Here is a 16,232-nt window from a genome sequence, read left to right on the forward strand (position 1 = left end):
CAGATACATGGGACATTGTGGCTCAGTAGGAAATCCATGGCTCTTATCACAAACCAACATGAGAACATAGTGTCTGAAACATAATGACCATGAAATCGGATGTGATTAACCTTTATTAAGGTAATTACCAATCAACGTGTTGAACAGCACAAAGGCCAATGCTTGCATTTGAAACTCCCTCCCAACAATGTGTCAGAAAGCAACGCAAAACATCCCAGCCCCATAGCATTATCCCAACGTAGCTGCTCAGTGATGCTCCTGCAACACAGCAGAAACATTGTGGAAATGTTGTCATATGCTGGCTGGGATCGCTCTCAATACTCCTTACACAAACCAGTTCGTTAGAAGCATTTAATTGGAAATCAATCGAAAGGGTTTTTGTGTAAGCCACCAATCATGTGTTAGTCTGGACCTAATGCATTTGATTGAAGTCAGTAGCCACTGCTTTGCGTTGTTCTTTTAGCATTGTTTATCTAGTTGCCTGTTACTGTTTCTACTCTGATTAAATCTCCATTAATCTCTTCTTGTTAACAACAGCAGTGAAGGACACGAGGATGCAGGGGATCTTGACTTTAGTGGTCTTCTTAAACATAGGTGAGAGTCACTGTCCGTCCTCAAGGGGACAGTCTTATTTTGTTTTGTTTTTTACTATGCCCTTGTTTTGGGTGTTGACCTCTTTTCTTTTGCCCCAGCAACCACCATTGAATCTTTTACTCTTCCAAATTGCTTTCCTATTTTGTTACATGGTTATATGTGCATTACAATATAGTATAATATGTTAAAGTGTATTAAATATAATATATGAAATATAATATAGTACAGTATATTATAGGTGAAGTAACATGTACTGTAAGAGTACATCATTTCCTTAATATTAGGTTTTACAGTGAATCACATACAAAGTTACTATCTAGCACACTATCTACTCTCACATATTGATTTTTGAGTTTCTTTTTTCATTTGTAAATACAAATCTACATTTTTTCTTGGTTCAAACATCAAGACAACAGCATGTTTTTTCAATGTACTGCCAGTACAATAGACCTAGACAGACCGTGACACATCACTGAGGTAAAAATTACACATTTATTTGGGCTTGTCTCTTCTTCTTCCCTACACATTCAGAAACCAAAGGTTAGTAGAGAGAATAACCTAGGTAATTAAACGATTAGACCTTACTGCGGGGTAAGTACTATAATCCTGTAGCGTCCCCAGCATGGAATGTAGCTCTAGGATCTGGAACAAGCAAGAGTGTTGGCCTACTGTAGTACGGTAACACTTCATTTACAGCCGACATTCTCAAATGCTCCATTAACAATCAGTAAGGATGGAAATGGACTTTGCGTCATAACGTCTCTCTGCTGTTTGGGATGACCACTTTTTTGATCAACAGTAGGGGTCAGTAATACTGTGTTTATGAGGCAAAAGGACTCCCATTTCGGATCATTAATGATCTGCTAGTGGACCATTTATAAATGATGCTGTGAAATAGTGTTATCACTACATTGTCATTTTATTTCAACTTAGAAATACAAGACACATATTACAATGTTTATTTCAGTCTACAAAGTAATTGCCTGAAAATAAACAAGAAGAGAGATGCATAAGAATGAAATAATAATTCCATGCTTTTTTACCTCCAAAGCTTTCCGACATTTGGGAAAATGTCCATGAAAGAACGGCCTGATTGAATTATCTTTATTTCGCTGCCTAATGGATCTACTCACGCCCAGGGCAACATGCTTATTAACCTGGATCTCACAGATCTAACATCCCCTATGGACGCCTAGCCTTCCATCTCTAACACGGTCAGAGCGTCTCTGTAGTGGTGATGAGTGAACATACTGAGACACAAGGCAAAGGGATGGGCAATGTGAATAGAAAGAGAAGGAATGTAGACATTATCAGCAGCACATCTTGGAGTAAGATCTCCCTATATTCCTGCATGCAGCACCTAGATCAGTAGTTCTTTCCCAAATTGTTTCATTCTGTTTACCCCCCCTTCCCCAAGGAACAAAAGTAGCCTAATAGCATTTATCCGTTTATGACCTTTTTTGTTATTCATTAATACAGCACTGGTTAAAATGTATTTTCTCTTGCAAAATCTCACCCTAAAGGCAAGTAACAATATCCAGACTAAAAGAACTCGACCCTGGTCAAAACCCCTACCTGAAACATATTCAACTCCCTTGTAATAATCTGATCCCTCTACTTTCCTCAGCAGTAAAACCCTTCCTATAGTATATAATACATATAACACCTCATCCTCTCCCCCTGTAACGCCTCATCCAGAGAGGATGTCAGAGGACAGGTACAGGGCTTCAAACCACGCCCATCCCTTTGTGTGACATGTCCTGAGGAACTCTGTAGGGAGAGAGAGATGGGAGGGAGAGAACGTGTGCCTGATATAAGGAGCGAGGGAGAGAGAGAGAAGAAGATAAATTACTTTTAGAAACACAGCAGATCAGTAGGACAGCGGAGGGAAAACACTCAGTACACACAGTAACACACAGTAATTCAGTAGGAAGTCCCTATCTATAGTAGATACAACTGAGAGTAGTCTTCCTTCAGCGCAGTCACGGCCCCTTTTCTAGTACCCTCTCCAGAACCTCCTTCCCCACCCAATTCCCCCATAGGGAGCAGTTCCTCAGGACACGTCGCGATAGCCCAGAACGTGGCCCCAGCCCTCACACCCTCCCCTCGTGTCCTGCCCCAGGGAGCCCAAGCAGGATGAGACGCCCGAAGTGGACGTGTGGGAGATCCTGAAGTCGGCCAGGCCAGACCAGTACGAGAAGATCGCCTTTGAGTACGGCATAACAGACCTGCGGGGTCTGCTCAAGAGGCTGAAGAAGACCAAGAAAGAGGAGAAGAAGAGTGAAGGTGCTGAATTGAGTGTTTGTCCATGCGACTGTGTATCACTGTTGGGATTATGCTGCACTATGGATTTATATTGTTTAGCTCATAATCAGCTAATCTGTGATTATTCAGGGGAAAGGCTCACGTTTCACTGGTTTTCTATAGGATGCATAACCATTGTCATGGGATATTATCTTTTTTGTAAAGCTTTTGCCAAGAAGTTGGATCCAGCATACCAAGTGGACAAAGGAGGGAAGATCCGCTTAGTGGTGGATCTTGCAGACCCCACAGTAGAGCTGAAATGGTACAAGAACGGCCAGGAGATCCGTCCAACTCCAAAGTATGTCAAGCTTTTTCTTCTCTTCATGTGTTAGTCTTCTATATCTTTTCCTCTCTTTCGTCTTCTCACAAATGAAAGGCATTTTTGGGAGTTCCTCATAAAATGTGTTTCATTCGTGGTTTGGTCCTCATTGCCGGTCCCCTGGTACTTGTAGTTTTTATCTGTTCCTTGTCACATCTCTCAGCATTGAAAAGCAATGGTTCACATGCTAGTGTTTCTGATGGTCTCGTGGTGCAAGTAAGGACGCATACACCCACACGTGCTCATCAAAACACACATTGTTTTACACCAATGATTGCTTTCACATAATGACACACACATACAGCCCTGTGTGAACCCTGTTATGAACAGGGGTTTTCCTCTACTGCCTCAGCTCTTGTCAACCAGGGACAAGTCTGACCCTACATGCCCTTTACACCTATACAGAGCTCCCATTGTGTCCAGACACACACAGCTACAGGACCAGCCCAGATCTCTGCACTGTAAACCATTGCCAGCTGATGCCCAGTGAACAAATAACGTTCTCTCAACACTAATGTGGTGTTGATAAGATGCCACATGCATCTCACCAACGCATCAAGAACGTTATTTGTTTTCTGGGCAGTGCTTGGCGCTGAGCTACATTTGAGTGGAAATGCACTGTTTGATGATTTAAATAATGGTCCTTTGCTATTAACTACAGGTCCTTTTCTGTACAGGGAAATGGCGGTACCTTCTCCACAGGTCTTTAACACTTGGCTTTGTAACAATCAAATGATGATCTATTGTTTTGATAGCTGTGCACTCCACTAATGTTAGTGTACCATAAATATAATTTGGCGTAGTTTAAGTGTATTGATCTTACCACATTGTGTTGTTTTCTTAGCTCTCTGGAAATCATTTGTATAATTAAGTGATAATGCCCGAGAAGCCAGTGTTTCGAGGATATATTGGCACGGGTGTTGTGCAAACTGGCTTCGAGGGTATTATCATTTTTATACAACGGATTACCGACATATTCAAATAATGATTGACATATTTTAATTTTCAACGTTATTTTGATGAATTTATTCATACTATTTCATCCTTCCACTAGATATAGTCCCGACACAAATCTAGGGTTGCTACCCAAGCCGGCTGGTCGTTTGTTCTATTGGATTGGTTGCCAGAGACTCGACCCAGTCGTTCAGTCTTTCTGTTCTGTATCTATGGACGTGACCCAGTTGTTCGTTCTAAATGTTCCATTGCCATACTGGCTGGCAAAGTTCTTATCCCTTGCTTGCTAGCCAGCCAACTACGGCTAACTTACAGTCACATCAAACAGTGCAGCCAGAATAACAACAGTAGCTGCATTTGCATTTGTTTAAGCTGCTTTCTAGTGACATTTATTCAGACACAACCATAACACTGAGCTAATGAGGCGCAATTCGCCTGGCATAGAAAATGTGCTCTCTCGTCAGGACACTGTTGTTCAGAGGAGCTAGCCAACAACAGACTGCAAACTAGCTGCACTTCGTTGAATTTTTTTTGCATAAATCCATAAAAATGATGCCAGCTGATTCATGATTTTGACTGGCTAAGAAACACTGCCTGCCTGTCTGTCTCGTCCCGACTTCCCGACACGTTCATTACTATGTAACAGCTGGAGATTGTTTCAATATTCAAATTCAATGTTGCAAATGTCAGAGAGACAGACAGCAAGGTTTATACACATCTCTGCTGTTAAAAACTAAGTGTTAGTCTAAAATAAATGTGAGATAATGTCTAGATGCTTTTTATAGTGGAGATCCAGTTTATAAAGTGCCTGGTGGGCTGATGAGACAGTGGATTGTGCAGTCAGTCATGGAACAAAGTAAATAGGCATTTTAACATCATAGATTTAGCCATTGGTGATTTGTGGAACAGACACAGGATGGAATTAGACCCACCCATTGTATAACTACTGTTAATACACATACTTTTGAAAGTTAATCTCCTCACTCAATCTAACATCTGTATTACTCGATGTTACAAGACCTCTATGTACCCTCAAAATGGCAAGTGTGTACTTAGATTCTAAAAAGTGAAGGGTCAATCTCAGGCTACTCTCAGTTGAGGTTGTTCGAAGCCAAGCCGAGTTAAAGCCATCTGGGAGGTTATTGCAGTTTTCTGTTCCCTGGTCTCCGGTGGTGTATTTCCCAGGATTCCCTGTTATGAAGATCTCTCGCTCTCTCATTTTGTTGTAACACTATTGGCTGTTACAGTCCCCTCCTCTATCCTTCTGTCCTATTTGTCTGTCTGTCATGCCGTGGTGCTCATCCCTTTCCTCTGCCATAACCACTTCCTCCTCTGGCTCCATTCCGGCTCCACTGCTGACCTTAAGTCAAAGGAAGTAAGTCCACCCGTCCTACATCCCTGACCTCTGGTGTGACCCCAACCCTCTGTCTACTCTATTCCTCTGGGTGTGCACTGACAACCCACGCTGATGCATGTTGGGATGTGTTTGTTTGTGAATGGGGACGGGTCTCTGTATATGAATTTGTCTGTATATCTTCACATTACTATGATTTCAATGACAAAGGTTTTTGATTAATAAACTAGCACAACCTTTTATTCTTAAAATAATAAAATATAAAATAATAAAATAACACATCTATTTCTGCTTTTGGAAGACACAAGTAAGCAAAGGCAACTGTCTGTAGCTCAGTGGATGATATGAAGTCTTGAAATAATTGCCATTCACAAGCATATATGGTATAATATAACTTTCTCTCCAAGCACATAAAGCCAGTCACAGTATGTTGATATCCAGTGATTTGATTGATTGATGCACTTGCTGCATAGGTTTATCTTTGAGCAAAAAGGCACACAGCGGATCATGGTCATCAACAACTGCGGCCTGAATGATGACGCTGCCTATTCCGTAGCCGCGGGAGAAGAGAAGTGTACCACAGAGCTGTTTGTCAAAGGTACCCCTCTCCATTCCATCATCCTTCTCTCTTCATTTTAATGTCTCTTTGAGGAATTAGTGGGACCAGAATGTGGTCTCTCCACAATTTCCCACTTCACTGTTTCTAATTATATTGATGCCTTTTATGATTTGTATCTTACCTTGCTGCAGAGTTACCAGTGAAGATTACTAAAGAGATTGAGGCGGTGAAAACGACAGTGAACGAGAGGATTGAGTTGGCGTGTGAAGTGTCTGAAGAAGGAGCTCAAGTAAAATGGTAGGGCTATGTCAACTTATTGTGTATGTGTTTTTCCCCCCTTGTGTCCCTGTGTGTTTTCCCTTGTGTCCGTGTGTGTGTGTTTTTTCCCCTGTGTGTGTGTTTTCTCCTTGTGTGTGTGTGCCTCTAACCTTTCATCTTCCCCCTCAGGTGTAAGAACGGCGTGGAGGTCCCGACCGGGCCCCGGTCACGCTACCGTGTCAAGTCTGAGGGGCTGAAACACTGGCTAATCATTGACGATGCCTCAAAGGAGGACACTGGAACCTTCTCCCTCATGGCCTCTGGGGGAACCTCTGAAGCCAAAGTCCAGGTTGAATGTGTGTATTTCACTTCCCTCTCCTTTCCTCACACGTTCTCTCTTACTGAGAAACTGTAGATCAACTAAATTGATGACTATTTTGTATTTCTTCTATCCTCTTATTTCTTTCCATTCTTCCCTTCATCAGTGAAGCCACTGAAGATTATTCAGGATTTGCAGGACATGACAGTGCTTTTGGGCCAGCCACTGAAGATGCACTGTGAGATCTTCCCTGGGAATGTTCCAGGTCGTTGGTACAGGAATGGACAGCTGATCCAGTCCAACGACCGCATCAACATCCTGCAAAGAGCCAAGTATGTCACTTCCCTCCCACTCGCCCATCTCCTCAGCCCCATACCTGTGTTCATGGGGGTTTCATACCTGGTCAAGTAACAGAGGAAAAAATTCTGGGCCCAAATCAGGATTCACCATTAGGCCCATGTAACCTGAGCAAGAAAAACTCTGGGCCTTTGCCCTTCCCTCTGTCCTCCTGTCTTTTTCATATTGATTAAGCTGTCTTCTCACTTGTTTTCTTGTTTTGACAGGAACCACCGATTAGAAATTGTGAACAGCACCATTCACGATGCCGGGGATTATACCTTTGTGCCAGAGGGATACTCTCAGAGCCTCTGTGCCAAAGTTCATATCGTTGGTACAGTCATTTTAATGATACAAAACCGTCCGTGGGTTGATAGGAATATTATAGAGCACTTACTTGTTTTCTTCCTTGTCCCGTTCTTACAGATCCTCCCAGGGTGCACCTGGAGAGCTTGAACTTCCCTGACAACACAGTGACCATTGTGGCAGGAAATAAACTCCGCGTGGAGATCCCCATCAGTGGAGAACCAGCACCCAGAGTGGTGTGGATGAAGGGAGAGAGGGTGAGTGCTGACCTGGGTCAAAATAGGCTTCATTGGGCCTCCCGGGTGGCGCAGTGGTTAAGGGCGATGTACTGCAGCCCCAGCTGTGCCATCAGAGACTCTGGGTTCGCGCCCAGGCTCTGTCGTAACCGGCCAAGACCCGGAAGGTCCGTGGGGCGACGCACAATTGGTCTAGCGTCGTCCGGGTTGGTGAGGGCTTGGCCGGTAGGGATGTCCTTGTCTCATCGCGTACAAGCGACTCCTGTGGCGGGCCGGGCGCAGTGCGCGCTAACCAAGGTTTCCAGGTGCACGGTGTTTCCTCCGACACGGCTGGCTTCCGGGTTGGATGCGCGCTGTGTTAAGAAGCAGTGCGGCTTGGTTGAGTTGTGTATCGGAGGACGCATGACTTTCAACTTTCGTCTCTCCCGAGCCCGTACGGGAGTTGTAGCGATGAGACAATATAGTAGCTACTAAAAACAATTGGATACCCCGAAATTGGGGAGGAAAAGGGGTAAAAAAAAAATAGGCTTCATTGTGCTCAATTGTTGTCATAAGTACAGTACAGTACAATCTACTATTTGCCATCGTAGGTAATCCTTGACTCGGGCCACCGTGTGCGAGCTGAAACCTTCTCGGACCACACCAGCCTCACCATTGACATCGCAGAGAAGGAGGACACAGGAAACTACAAGATAGTCCTGCAGAACGAGGCTGGGGAAGCAGGGGCTAGCATCAAAGTCAAGGTGGTGGATATCCCAGACCCTCCTGAAGTTCCCCTAGTCACAGAGGTGGGAGGAGACTGGTGCTCTATGACATGGGAACCCCCGATCTATGACGGAGGCTCACCCATCTTAGGTAGGTGTGTGTGGGTGGTTTTATGCTAACAAGTTGGATATTCTGGTGTGTGTATATGATATAGAACTATGCTTTTTCCCAAAGGCTACTTCATCGAAAGGAAGAAGAAGCAGAGTTCCAGATGGATGAGGCTGAACTTTGACCTGAACAAAGAGACCACATTTGAGCCTAAAAAGATGATTGAGGGTGTCCCGTACGAGGTGCGCGTCTTTGCTGTGAATGCCATCGGTGTGTCCAAACCCAGCGAGCCATCCAAAGCCTTTGTGCCGCTGGGTGAGTTCTGAGTACGCGATGTTCGCTTGGCAATGTAATCTTTGTGACAAAGCCAGTGAGGTGACACTTACAGTACAAAGGCGTTATCCTCTTATGTAAGCCAATACGGTTTCTCCTGTGGTTATATTATATCACGATAGTGGGAGAAAAATGAAAGAGCCGGTACTGTGATACTGTGTGATAGTGCAGGCCATTGTGTGGGCTGCCCTTCCCCTTTGCAGCTGTTCCTCTGATACCCAACTATTCCAAGCATTCCGCATTCTGACTGTGACCTCCACTGGACGTGGCCGGGGCTTTAGGAGATATTAAATATGTCTTTATAATGGCTGCCAAATCATCTAGGGCTTATAGGTTTAGGAGATCAGCCTCCCACAGGGTTCAATATGAGTTAAACGTGATGCAGAATATAAGAATAGACGTTAAGAGCCGCCCCTAATCAGATCTGGTGAACAGATTGATGACATACCAGCGCCAGCTAGAGGGGTGTCCCACACACATGGGCATGGAGGTGTTTCTTACATTGTATGCATTATACTGTTATTATGGCAATTGGAGATCCACTTTTGACAAGGCATACTATGCAAGGAAATGTTTGTGTGAAGTCCAACCGTTGTAACACTCTCACACTGATTGCTCTCAGCTGTGACCAGCGAGCCCACCATGCTGGTGGTGGATGATGTCACAGACACCACGGTGACCATGAAGTGGCGTCCCCCAGACACCATCGGAGCTGCAGGCTTAGACGGCTACCTGGTGGAGTATTGCATCGAAGGAAGTAAGAAGCATTCGATTTTATAACTAGAACCCACTTGATTTTTCATGATCAGGAGAAACTCCTGGCCTGTTAATAAGTATTACCTGCTGTGTTAAGTCTATGGACATGTTCTCCACAGCTGATGACTGGAGAGTAACCAATAAGGAGCTGACAGAGAAGACTAAGTACACCATCACTGGCCTCCCTCCAGAGGCTAAGATCCTGGTTAGGGTAAGGGCTATCAATGCTGCCGGCGCCAGCACTCCCAGAACACTTCAGCACTCTATCCTGGTCAAAGAGGTCATCGGTGAGTCCTAGCCACTCTCCACTTCTCTTTTTGATGTCTGTATGTATTATTTATTAGCAAGGCTTAAGCAACAGGGCTAGGAACATGACATTTGATACACAAGTCCAAAAGACAACAGTTCATCAAATATTTACAGTGCCTTCGGAAAGTATTCAGACCCCTTGATGTTTTCCACGTTTTGTTACGTTACAGCCTTATTCTAAAATGGATTTTAAAAAAAATAAAAAATCAGCAATCTATACAGAATACCCCATAATGACAAAGCGAAAACAGGTTTTTAGAAAAATGTGTGAATGTATTAATATAAAAAATAAAATAACGTATTTGCATAAGTATTCAGACCCTTTGCTATGAGACTCGAATTGAGCTCAGGTGCATCCTGTTTCCATTGATCATCCTTGAGTTGTTTCTACATCTTGAATGGAGTCCACCTGTGGTAAATTAAATTGATTGGACATGATTTGGAAAGGCACACACCTGCCTATATAAGGTCCCACAGTTGACAGTGCATGTCAGATCAAAAACCAAGCCATGAGGTCAAATGAATTGTCCGTAGAGCTCCGAGACAGGATTGTGTCAAGGCACAGATCTGGGGAAGGGTACCAAAACATTTCTGCAGCATTGAAGGTTCCCAAGAACACAGTGGCCTCCATCATTCTTAAATGGAATAAGTTTTTCCTAGAGCTTTTCCTAGAGCTGGCCGACCGGCCAAACTGAGCAATCGGGGGAGAAGGGCCTTGGTCAGGGAGGTTACCAAGAACCCGATGGTCACTCTGACAGAGCTCTAGAGTTCCTCTGTGGAGATGGGAGAACCTTCCAGAAGGACGACCATCTCTGCAGCACTCCACAAATCAGGACTTTATGGTAAAGTGTCCAGACGGAAGCCACTACTCAGCAAAAAGCACCTAACAGCCCCCTCTGAGTTTGCCAAAAGGCACCTAAAGACTCTCAGACCATGAGATACAAGATTCTCTGGTCTGATGAAACCAAGATTGAACTCTTTGGCCTGAATGCCAAGCGTCACGTCTCGAGGAAACCTGGCACCATCCCTACGGTGAAGCATGGTGGCGTCAGCATCATGCTGTGGGGATGTTTTTCAGCAGCAGGGACTGGGAGACTAGTCAGGATCAAGGGAAAGATGAACGTAGCAAAGCACAGAGAGATCCTTGATGAAAACCTGCTCCAGAGCGCTCAGGACCTCAGACTGGGGCGGAATTTCACCTTCCAACAGGACAACAACCTGAAAATAGCTGTGCAGCAAAGTTTCCCATCCAAACTGACAGAGCTTGAGAGGATTTGCAGTGAAGAATGGGCGAAACTCCCCAAATACAGATGTTCCAAGCTTGTAGTGTCATTCCCAAGACTCAATGCTGTAATCGCTGCAAAAGATGCCTCAACAAAGTACTGAGTAAAGGGTCTGAATACTTATGTAATGTGATATTTCAGTTGTTTGGTTTTGTATAAATTATCCAAAAATTCTAAAACCTGTTTTTTCTTTGTCATTATGGGGTATTGTGTGTAGATTAATGCGGATTATTTCATTTTTTTTAAATCAATTTTAGAATAAGGCTGTAACGTAACAAAATATGGAAAGTCGATGGGTCTGAATACCTTTCGAAGGCACTATAGATAAAAAATAATCACAAAATGTAAGTAATCACATTCCATCCACTTATCTGACCTGTCCTCTTCCCAGAACCACCTAAGATCCGCATCCCCCGTCATTTGAAACAGACGTACACTCGTAAAGTCGGAGAAGCAGTCAATCTCGTTATTCCATTCATGGTAAGGCAATAACAGAAAATGGCTCAACTACCTTCAGTGAAAGCCCTTTAGTAAATCATATGTAGTTAGATTCATGCTCCTATGCAATATGTGACATGTAGGGCAAGCCCAGGCCAAAGGTGAGCTGGCTGAAGGAGGGCCAGACGGTGGACCCCACGCAGGTCACTATCCGCAACACAGACTGTGACAGCATCATCTTCATCCGCAAAGCAGAGAGGAAGCACTCTGGGAAGTATGATATGAAGGTGGAGGTGGAGAACCACGTGGACACCGCCATCGTAGACATTCAGATAGTAGGTGGGTCAAAGGACACTGACAGGAAGGATATCCTGATCTCACAGTTAAAGTTGTTTAGACATAGATCAATTAAGCACTTGTATCGGTCATTTTTACAGATTGAATCAAACAGAAAGTAGAAGGAAAAAATACTATAAGAGGGAAAGATCTCATTGTAAAGAGTTGATCGAGTTGAATGTTTTTAGCTTTGTTCTGCCCTTTATTCCCTATCAAATTTTTCACAGCAGCTAATGTCTAGCACATAAATAAGACCCATACTGATGTTAATGATGTCAACGGATTAATCTCTCCACTCAGACCTCCCAGGGCCTCCACAGTGTGTGAAGATAGATGAGGTCTGGGGAGGAAACGTGGCTCTGGACTGGACCCCTCCAAAGGACAATGGCAACGCCGCCATTACAGGCTACACCATCCAGAAAGCAGACAAGAAGACCATGGTATGAGTCTGCTGAATGCATCACTTGGTACTGTACTATATGGAATCAGTATGAGGGAGAGATTTTTACAGGAAAAGTACCTCTGTATGTATTATGCATATGGAATTCAAGTGTATGTGCTACTCAATGTGATCCCCTGCATGTTTAAACGAATCTGCTCTCTATGGGACAGGAGTGGTACACGTGTATTGAGCACTACCACCGCACCTGCATCACCATCACAGAGCTGGTGGTGGGGAATGAGTACTACTTCAGAATCTACTCTGAGAACATGGTGGGTCTGAGCGAGGGTGCCACCCAGACCAAGGACAGCGCCCTCATCGTTAAAGAAGGTATGTGTGAGCTCCTGTGTGTGTGTGTGTGTGTGTGTGGGGGGGGGGGGGGGATACCATATGGAGAGCAATGAAAAATATGAACAGTATGTCACCCCCTCTACTTTCTAATATTATGGACCAACTCGTTCAAAAAGCAGATGGACATGAACATCAGTCACTTCTTTTTTCGTTTTCTTCTTTGTTTTTTTGTCACAAGGTAACGATACATAGTGATAAAATATTCATTTTTACAGAATTGGACCAGTTGCTTTCCTTCAGAGCTGGCTTATACACTACATAGCATGTTTCATTGTACTGTTAATGCCGATGTTGCTGTCTCTGACCGCAGATGATGAATTAAAATACTGTCTCTCCTTCAATCATGATCACAAGGGAAATTCCCCCATGATACAGCCCAGCGCCTGTATCATGTACAACCCCATTCTTCCTCCCTTCCTTCCTCTGCAGGCATGCAACTGAAGAACCCCGAGTACATCGACCACGACTTCAAAGAGCCTCCCAAGTTCACCCAGCCCCTCATCAACACCTTTGCCATCGCTGGCTACAACGCCACCCTCAACTGCAGCGTCCGCGCCAACCCACGGGTAGGTGTAGCCCGGGTCCCAGATCTGTTTGTGCTGTCTTGCCAACTCCATTTCAGCAATTGGAGTTGGCAAGACGACACAAACAGATCTGGGACTCAGGCTAGGTGTGTAGGACCGTACTTAGACAGTGCCTACACCAATTCTCTGGGAATGTTCTGTCCAACTAAACTCCTGGACATGGTTGTGGTATCATTGCTGCTGATGTTCAGTCCTGCCTATTAATTAGTAATTGATTTAGACATGGAAAACCAATTATGTCTTCTTTATTGACTCTGGCCAATCAATGGCATGAATTGATACATTAGGAGTCAAACCTAAAGACTGCAGCCCTGAAGCTGGGACATCCAATGGCCTGGCCTAGTGGGTCATCTTAGGCCTTTAGTCAGCCTGTTCCCCATACCCCTCCAGGCTGTTCCCCATACCCCTCGAGCCTGTTCCCCATACCCCTCAAGCCTGTTCCCCATACCCCTCCAGCCTGTTCCCCATACCCCTCCAGCCTGTTCCCCATACCCCTCCAGCCTGTTCCCCATATCCCTCCAGCCTGTTCTCCATACCCCTCCCGCCTGTTCCCCATACCCCTCCCACCTGTTCCCCATACCCCTCCAGCCTGTTCCCCATACCCCTACAGGATGGACTAGGTCCAAATGGTCCAGGCCCCCAGCTGTATGCTGAAAGCTTTACACCTGCAGCCTGCTCTTTCTGACCGCCTCTCAACCATGGCAGCCTTTACACCTGACAGCTATCCTCTCTCTAACAACACATCTCTAGTCAGCTGCCTGAAGTTTTTTGTTGAGAGGTTGAAAAACTGCTTAAATTAACAGACCATGGGCACCATGTAAATATAAGGGCTTATCTGATTAATGCACTCTTGGTAATAAGATATGACTGTTCATAACAGTGTATCTCTAACTTGAACAATATGTTGGCCCTCTCACTGAGAAAATAGTACCACAGACCAGTAAAACATTGCAATGTATTGAATGCTTCTGAAATAATGTACTACAACATATTGAGTTGACAAATGTTTTAATGATACAGTGGCGAGGACTTTTATACTACTTGATAAACATTATGGGGAGTAACTTGCGAAACATCCCTGACTTAATTGAGTATTGATATTTTAGAGGCTTCTCTGGGAAACGGGCTAACCTTCTCTGTTTTTGACTTCAGCCCAAAGTGATTTGGATGAAGAATAAGATAGCCATCATTGACGACCCGCGCTACCGCATGTTTAGCAACCAAGGGGTCTGCACCCTGGAGATCCGGAAACCCAGCCCCTACGACGGGGGCATGTACTCCTGCAAGGCCATTAATGACCTGGGTGATGCACTAGTGGAGTGTAAGCTGGAGGTTAAAGGTCAGTTTTGGCTGGAGGGTACCTGGTAACCTGCGGTGTATGTTATCCACCTGTGTACAGTGTTAGGTGTCTAGACTCTTTGGTGACGTAGATCAGTACATAGTTTGTTTCAGTGACTACACCACCAAAGGCCCGTCCATATCAGCTGTGGTCCTGTTAGTATCCGTCGTACATATATCGTATATGATATATGCTTATATTGTCATATACAATATCCAGGGGGTTTGTCATTACATCACCCCTGCTACTCCAATGAGGAACAACGTATTACATCACGTGGCTGAATTCAATCTATGCATTTCCTTCTCATTTTAAACATGTTCATCTAGTTACAGGTGTTCATACAAGACTTCAGTAATGTCACTTGTGTTCAGCCAAATCCTGTTCATCTGACTACCACTGTTGAATTTCCTACCACAACTTCAAAGTCGCATCGTCAAATGTAGCATGCTTCACCAATACAGCATGGTCCAATTCTTCCTAAGGCGTCATCACACATCAACACCTCATAACTCAAACGCGCACCAATACGTATTGTTCTAGATGTAGTTCCCTTGTTCGATGAATACTATCTTGTGGCTCCATGTTTTAGTGTCTCCCCTCAACAGATGATGATGTCCCTTCAATTGCGTGTTTAACTCCTCATATAAAATGAGTTCAATAACTGACCAGTATTCCCTGGAGAACACATAACTCCCCCATGTAAACATTTGGATAACCCCTCTTCTCTTCTCTCCCCCCCAGTCCCCACTCAGGAATAGTGAATGTATGTTCTCATCCAAGGTAAGCTTTCATATGGTTTTGGCATATGAAGCTTATGTCATTCATTCTGCATCTGTCAAATGCCAATAATACAGCTTTTCTCAGCAGTAATAGGTGGTCTATTTAAGTTCACGCCCACCCGTCTGAAAGAGTACCAAGGGAAGGAATGCAAGAGTTCAGGGCTTGCCTGCTTTAGTCCAAATGGATGTGTGATATGTACAGTAACATAATAGATTGTGTATGTGGCTCTAGACACTGTATGGACAGTGTTCATTGGAGCCAGTTACTTTCCAATAACACTCTAGGGTTGCTGTCTAGGGTGGCTGTCTAAAGTCAAGCGTACCCCTAACATTTCAGAAGTCTATTTTAACGGTTGGTGTGACGTGCCTGCTTGTATGACCTGTGTTTCCCTGGTAACCGTGTTTGTTCCTCATCTAACATATGCCACACACAAAAGGTGAGTAACCTTCAAAGTAGTGCAAATGGCCTGATTGTGACATCAGAGTAAATACCAACATTTGCAGAGCATGGCTCTTTATTGAAGATTAAAGGTTGAAATTATGCTTACATTATTTTCCAGAAGTCGTTACTCCAGGATGGTGTCCTGTACATATGTGTTATATTTACTGGGGTAATAAGATACAATTCATCCATAGATCACTTTCTGCTGATTAATACATACAGTGGGGCAAAAAAATATTTAGTCAGCCACCAATTGTGCAAGTTCTCCCACTTAAAAAGATGAGAGAGGCCTGTAATTTTCATCATAGGTACACTTCAACTATGACAGACAAAATCACATTGTAGGATTTTTTATGAATTTATTTGCAAATTATGGTGGAAAATAAGTATTTGGTCACCTACAAACAAGCAAGATTTCTGGCTCTCACAGACCTGTAACTTCTTCTTTAAGAGGCTCCTCTGTCCTCCACTCGTTACCTGTATTA

The 16,232-nt window shown here is 44.1% G+C and overlaps 1 protein-coding gene across 20 annotated transcripts in view; it reads left to right on the top strand.

Moving 5' to 3' along the window:
* LOC110490765 (myosin-binding protein C, slow-type) overlaps nucleotides 1-16,232 on the top strand; it is a 37,111-nt gene that overhangs the window by 18,884 nt on the left and 1,995 nt on the right. For 16 of the 20 annotated variants that reach the window (XM_036944785.1, XM_036944789.1, XM_036944792.1 and 13 more), the window contains 21 exons: nucleotides 538-594; nucleotides 1,126-1,134; nucleotides 2,717-2,880; nucleotides 3,064-3,196; nucleotides 5,538-5,546; nucleotides 5,999-6,123; nucleotides 6,276-6,381; nucleotides 6,532-6,698; nucleotides 6,828-6,993; nucleotides 7,225-7,331; nucleotides 7,424-7,560; nucleotides 8,130-8,394; nucleotides 8,479-8,667; nucleotides 9,308-9,442; nucleotides 9,561-9,728; nucleotides 11,425-11,513; nucleotides 11,615-11,810; nucleotides 12,108-12,247; nucleotides 12,420-12,579; nucleotides 13,030-13,166; nucleotides 14,337-14,523. In XM_036944785.1, coding sequence (XP_036800680.1) covers nucleotides 538-594; nucleotides 1,126-1,134; nucleotides 2,717-2,880; nucleotides 3,064-3,196; nucleotides 5,538-5,546; nucleotides 5,999-6,123; nucleotides 6,276-6,381; nucleotides 6,532-6,698; nucleotides 6,828-6,993; nucleotides 7,225-7,331; nucleotides 7,424-7,560; nucleotides 8,130-8,394; nucleotides 8,479-8,667; nucleotides 9,308-9,442; nucleotides 9,561-9,728; nucleotides 11,425-11,513; nucleotides 11,615-11,810; nucleotides 12,108-12,247; nucleotides 12,420-12,579; nucleotides 13,030-13,166; nucleotides 14,337-14,523 — 2,846 coding nt within the window. Of the gene's footprint in view, nucleotides 1-537; nucleotides 595-1,125; nucleotides 1,135-2,716; nucleotides 2,881-3,063; nucleotides 3,197-5,537; nucleotides 5,547-5,998; nucleotides 6,124-6,275; nucleotides 6,382-6,531; nucleotides 6,699-6,827; nucleotides 6,994-7,224; nucleotides 7,332-7,423; nucleotides 7,561-8,129; nucleotides 8,395-8,478; nucleotides 8,668-9,307; nucleotides 9,443-9,560; nucleotides 9,729-11,424; nucleotides 11,514-11,614; nucleotides 11,811-12,107; nucleotides 12,248-12,419; nucleotides 12,580-13,029; nucleotides 13,167-14,336; nucleotides 14,524-15,267; nucleotides 15,307-16,232 lie in introns of all 20 variants that reach the window. The other 4 variants (XM_036944791.1, XM_036944787.1, XM_036944786.1 and 1 more) reach the window with 4 other exon arrangements.

Source organism: Oncorhynchus mykiss, chromosome 15 (assembly GCF_013265735.2).
Source record: "Oncorhynchus mykiss isolate Arlee chromosome 15, USDA_OmykA_1.1, whole genome shotgun sequence".
NCBI lineage: Eukaryota > Metazoa > Chordata > Actinopteri > Salmoniformes > Salmonidae > Oncorhynchus > Oncorhynchus mykiss.